Below are 6,000 nucleotides of genomic sequence, written 5' to 3'. Positions count from 1 at the left end.
TATTACATAACATTATTATGTATAGTTTATTACTGTCTTGTCACTGCTGCTAGTATAAGATTGGGTTTATTCTGTAAAACTTGAAGATATTTTCTGAAATAATTCTGTTTTTCTTTTTAGTTTTTTTTATGTCAAAGTAAGTTGCACTCATGGGCCACTTCTTTAGTTACATTAGTTACCTTAAATTTCCAATAAGCTGACTGATTTTGGTCCATATAGAAAAAAAGCCCCAGCACGGGTAGATTTGCAAATCTATTACGTAAATGTCCCGTTTCACCACATCCAATGGTGCTCTATTGGGCTGAGATCTGGTGACTGTGGACACCATTGGAGTACAGTTGTTCAAGAAACTAGTTTGAGATGATTTGAGCTTTGCGACATGGTGCATTGGTCAGCAGCAATACTCAGGTAGGATGTGGTGTTTAAGTGATGCTCAGCTGGAACTAAAGGACCTAAAGTGTGTGAAGAATATATCCCTCCACGCTATTACACAATCGACTGAGGTGTTGATACAAAGCTGGAGCGTGGATCTATTCTTTTGTGTTGCTTACAAAAAATCCTGAACATACAACCTGAATGTGGCAGCAGGAATCGAGACTCATCAGACCACGCAACATGTATCCAGTCTTTTAGTGTCCAGTTTTTATGACTCCATACCAATTTTAGCCTATGTTTCCTCCTCTTAGCTGACAGGAGTGGTGCCCTGCGTGGCCTTCTGGTGGTCTTCCTCCCCTCACCTTCAGCCGGTTACAGCAAATGGTTGTCCCTCCCTCAGCTTGCTTCTGTCAGAGGTTTCTTCCTGTTAAAGGGGAGTTTTTCCTTCCCAGAAGTGCTTGCTCATGAGGGGGTGGGGGTGTCCTCTAACTGATGGGGTTTTCTCATATTACTGTAGGGGTTTTACCTTACAATGTAAAGTGCCTTGAGGTGATTGTTGTTGTTATTTGACACCGTGTAAAGAAACAATTTTAACTGAACTGAGTTGAATAACTTGAGTATAACGTGTGGTTATGTGAGTTTATGTTGCCTTCCTATCAGCTCGAAGCAGTCTGTCCATCCTCCTGTGACATCAACAAGGCATTTTCACCCAGAGAACTGCTGCTTGCTGGGTATTTTCTCTTTTCTGGACAATACTGCAAACCCTGGAGATGGGAAAATCCCAGCACAGCAGCACTTTCTGAAATACAAAGACCAGCCCATCTGGCACCAAATTCCCTTAAATCACTTTTCTTCCCCGTTCTTATGCTTACTTTAAACGTTACCAGGTCATCTTCATCGTGTCTACACATCTAAATATATTGAGTTTCCACCATATGATCGGCATATTAGATATTGACCTTAACAAACTGTTGAACATGTGTACCTAATGAAGTGGCCGGTGAATGTTGTCATAGTGAAGTGGTCGATACATATAGTGAGTTTTTTGGGGAGGGGGGGTTACCACAGGAGGGATATATTTAAATTGGACACAGGTACAAAGAGCGCATGAGTGCAGTTGCCCAGTGTAGTTCCATTTACTGTTTACGAGTTTCTCCACTTTTACTTCTACTTTCTCCTTCGCTGCTGTCTGCTCTGTGATGTCAACAGAAACCGAAACGTCGCGTGAGCTGTTTTAGAAATGGGAGGAAGCAAACGAGATGTGTCATTATAATGTATCCTGGAAACGGGACAAGTATACACGCCGCTGCGCTCTGTCATGCGCACTGAGAGGCAGGGAGAGACGGGGAGGGGGAGGCTGAGCTGGGCTGTGTCCTGAACTGGAATTTCCTCACGTCTTCTACCCGAGCCAAGCTTCACGTGCGCTCGTGTGTTTACCGGGCCAAATCCACGTGTACGAGTCCCCCGAGTCTCCACCTCTGGACTGGAAAGGAGGGTACCCGAGCTCATAAAAGTTGAGCAGGAGTCCGTGTCTGTAAGAAATCTTAGGAGAAAGTGTCACGGAGAAGTATTTTCCTGTGAATCTGCTGGGTTACATAGCATCAGCTTCGGGCGTTTATTTACTTCAGAGCTGCTGTGAAGACTGGAAATCAGAAAAACAGCAAGATAAGGTGGATAACAGTCAGGTTTCCCCCAGCAAGTTTGAAAGAAGGAAGATTTTTTGTCTTTGAATGAAAATGTAAGTAAAACTAAAAATTTGAATTTTTGCGCTTTGGTGTGTTCACTTGTGACTGGCCTGTTAGTGTATACAACTCTAAAACAAATCGCTGTTTACATTAAATAGCTATACAACCTGCAATGTTATAGGAGCTACTTTTAGGTTCAGTCCTAACTATATTTTATCTTTTTTTTTAAATCTAATTTATTTATTTATTTGTTCGTTTAATCCCATAAATTACACCTTTCCATACCGCCGTCCCCGTGTTGATGTTGGGTTTGTATGTCTTTTAGCTGGTTTCAGTGTATCAACTCAAAGCTATACCAAAGCTTCCCGCACGGTTGTTTTTATGTGTGTGTGTGGTTATGATTCATTGGTGTGCAGGGGTGGTGGTGGTGGTAAGGGCTCCAGACAGTGACAGCGCAGTTTAGCCGGCCAGCACGAGTTCCAGCCTCACGTGGACCCGTGTAGTAAACTGGGCAGGGTTCGAGCCGGTTCCAGCGCCGCCCGTGCATGACTCGTTCTCCCGCCACTCGCTTGAATCACTCCGCCCCCTCCTCTCACGCCGCGTCATACGCGTGACTGAGTGGATGGAAATGGGAGGGTGTGAGGAGGATGGTGTCTACAAGCTGTGTATCCACCCTCTCCCAAACTGTTTCCTTGTTTCTGATGTTTTACTTCATTCTAGGTGAATTGGATTTATTTTTGGCTCCCCAGTTTTTCCCAGTATAAGTAGTCATTTTAAAGCCCGTGTTTATTGAAAGCTTAGATGAAAAAAACAATGGACTTAAGGTGCCAGTGAACAGTTATCAGGTTGTGTTGATGGATTTGCTTCTCTGCCTCATCTGCACTTCTCTTCATCGTCATTATTTTCATCACTTATTAAACTCTAATCAGAGTGACCTCTCCCCCTCCTGCTGTTCTCAGCTGGATAATCATGATGGGAACTGCTTCTCATGATTGTTCCCTGAAAAGAAAATCCTGGGAATTCTGCCCAGTACTTCCCGGATGGCCTTAATGACATCCACCTGAGACACACCTGATTCCTTCCTGTAGCCTTCGCAGTAAAGTGTTTGCTGTTTGTAAGTCCCGTCCAGATCTGCAGATCTGGAAATAGGATTCACAAATCACCGCCTCTGATTTTTAATCTGCAGGGGGCCTGATACTGCCACCTGGTGGTGATTCTCGGTGTTTGCGCTGTTGGTCGCTGCTTAGGACTTGTCCTTACATGTCTGGTTGAGATTATGCCCTGGCATGTACCAGTGATTCAGAGAGAGGGAGGAGCGCTCAGTGAGTCACTGCCTTAGTATAAAAAGCTGCCCAGTGAGACCAGTGTGTTAGTTCACTGAGGAGCTTTACGCTGGTTTGAAAGATGGTGAGACTGATTTTTACTTTCATACTCGAGGCAGTATCAAGTAACTGAGATGGATGCACTTGTAATGGATTACAGAGCTCATTTTGCTTGGTTTAGAATAAGACTGGCGCAGAAGTTCCTCTCCTCTCAGAGAAGTCACTGCATGTTTTACTTGTGCAACATTTCATCAGCACCGAGTATCTGGGAGGATTAGTCTCATCGTTGGAGATGCTTAATTAATGGAGACAAAATTAACTTTCAAATATGCCATGCCTGGTTTATTATTGTTGCTACTTTTTTAAAGCAAAACGCCAATCAGTGTTACTCTAACCAGAGATCTTCTGTCTGTTTCCATCAGTGTAGAGTGATGGCTTCTCACAAGCGAATCTTGGGGGTTCTGAGAAAAAGACCAGCCCGGAGAAACCTGTTTGGGCCTGTGGACCGAGAGCAGCTACAGGTGGAGTACCAGGCTGCCATGCGTAACGACCTTCAGGAGGCTTCAAAGCGGTGGGGCTTTGACTTTAGCTTGGACAAGCCTCTGGAGAGCAGTGAGTTCCAATGGGAAGGTGTCCCGAGCACTAGGGTGCCTCTGCTCTACAGGTCCTGTTTGCAGGATCTCGGACAAGCTGAAGGCCAAAGGTCAGCAGCAACAGTTACTCCCAAGAGAGGGAGGGTGGAGACGGCACAGAGCGAGAAGGAGAACATCCCCGGTACGCCGGGGAAATGCACGCACAGCCAGGAGATGCTGGAGAAAACACCGGAGAAGGGCGAGAACACGGGGCTGAAGAGGAAGCAGACGAACATCACAGGTACGTGTAGCTGAAAGCGAGAAGTCTCGTCATTTTACGTGAGAGTGCATGAGCTTAAAATTCCTGCGCTTTATCCCAACAGATTTCTACCAAACTAAAAGAAGAGTAGTGTGGATGCCCCGCAAATCCGGCGAGTGATGTTCGGTGGAGAAACGCCAATATTCCAAGAGAACCTCACAGACAGGGCCACGCTCAGGAATCACACGTCCCGCACAGACTCTGGCCGTGCACCCAGGAGGGACCTCAACCACACGTCAATACGAAACACTTAATTAGGGTACTGTAGTCACTCTGAGGAGATTGGTGTTTTTTTCCCTCAGTGGCAAGAATGCGACATTTGAGCAGAGAAGATTAACAGTAATCTCTGGAATCAGTGGATTTACACTCATTTGGGGAAGGGGGGGGGGGTGCCAAAGTGTTGCCCGACTGCACATTCAGCCGCACTGAAAGCACAGTCACATCCGCTGGAGATGTGTCGATTAAAATCATCCAGTCTCATCATGTCTGTAAGCTGAGAGGACAAAGCTCTTTGGCTCCGTAGTTCAAATCCATTATTGTTTTTCTACAGCATTTTTTCTACATGTGTATCACAAGGGTTTACCAGTCGTCTTCTTTTTTTTACTTTCCGAAGTATGTTATACTTTTTATGTCCAGCTGTACACAGTGCTTTTATCGACCATCTTTTAATCAAAGGAAGATGCTTGAAGAGTTCTGACATCTCAAACACGCAGTTGCTTTGCTTAGATTGTAAAAGACAGAAGTGCCATCATGTCCTCTTCCATCCTTTTCCATCTACTTTACGTCAGCTGATTTTTGATGTCCTTCGGCTGCCCAGACTCTGATACTGATAACGTAGACTAGGAACACTTAAACACTTTTATTTAGTTATATATGTATAAGAGATTTATCTATAAAGTTAAATATGGCATTGTCAGGTAGCATAATCATTTAAACTGCAGTGTTGCACATAAACACCCAGTATCAAGTGCCTTTACTGGCATTTGTTTTCGGTATTTAAAGTTCCTTCATCATAAGCAAATGTATACTAAGCTAAAATGTCACATTTATTATTTTCACCGTGCAATCTAACTAATGATATGTTTTGTTTTGGATTTTTTTGCCTTAAATTTGTTCTTTTTTTTCCCTCTTGGCACTTATTTATGTCTACATTAGCAAATCCTGCTGCTATGGGTAATATGAATGGGTGTCACTGTGACGCTAACCCTCACCAACAGAAAGCTTACAAATGCTCCAAAGCCGAGAAAATAAGCGAATGACCCCAAACAACGAATGCACTTCTGTTTGTAGATGCTTGCGCACATTTCCTCTGTATTGTGTTTTGTTCAAGGCTACAAGTGAAAATCTCTGTCCTTATTTATTGTGAGATACGATGTCATGTGTTAATTTAGGTTTTGTTTAATTATTATGAAATCCAATAAAATGGTCAAATGAACCGCCTTGTGTCTGTAATGTGTCGTCACTTTACTTTTTAGTATCAACGGTAAAACTGTTCCTTAGTTTGGTTGAACCCTTGCAGTGTTGTGCAACAGTACAACAACTTGTCATTTCTCCATTAAGGCCATTATACACTCACTGGCCGCTTTATTAGGTACACCTCGCTAGCACTGGGTTGGATCTCTTTTTGTCTTCAGAAGTGCATTAACTCTTTGTAGCACAGATTCAACAAGGTGCTGGAAACAAACCTCAGAGATTTTGGTCCATGTTGACATGAAAGCATCACATAT

At 43.7% G+C, this 6,000-nt stretch overlaps 1 protein-coding gene across 3 annotated transcripts; it reads left to right on the top strand.

Moving 5' to 3' along the window:
• Positions 1-210: 210 nt before the first annotated feature.
• cdkn1a (cyclin-dependent kinase inhibitor 1A) lies at positions 211-5,708 on the top strand. Of its 3 annotated transcripts, none has more exons than XM_040028664.1 (3): positions 211-2,113; positions 3,805-4,255; positions 4,338-5,708. In XM_040028664.1, the coding sequence occupies exons 2-3, from the start codon at positions 3,814-3,816 to the stop codon at positions 4,391-4,393; spliced, it is 498 nt and encodes a 165-aa protein (XP_039884598.1). In that variant the 5' UTR covers positions 211-2,113; positions 3,805-3,813; the 3' UTR covers positions 4,394-5,708. The 3 variants fall into 3 exon arrangements, with proteins under 3 accessions (XP_039884598.1, XP_039884597.1, XP_039884599.1); XM_040028663.1 differs by lacking the exon at positions 211-2,113 and adding an exon at positions 2,133-3,467; XM_040028665.1 differs by lacking the exon at positions 211-2,113 and having other exon boundaries at positions 3,490-4,255.
• Positions 5,709-6,000: the final 292 nt, after the last annotated feature.

The sequence above is a fragment of the Simochromis diagramma genome, unplaced genomic scaffold (assembly GCF_900408965.1).
Source record: "Simochromis diagramma unplaced genomic scaffold, fSimDia1.1 OVJJ01000483.1, whole genome shotgun sequence".
Taxonomy (NCBI): Eukaryota; Metazoa; Chordata; class Actinopteri; order Cichliformes; family Cichlidae; genus Simochromis; species Simochromis diagramma.
This window is presented reverse-complemented; position numbering and strand designations above follow the sequence as displayed.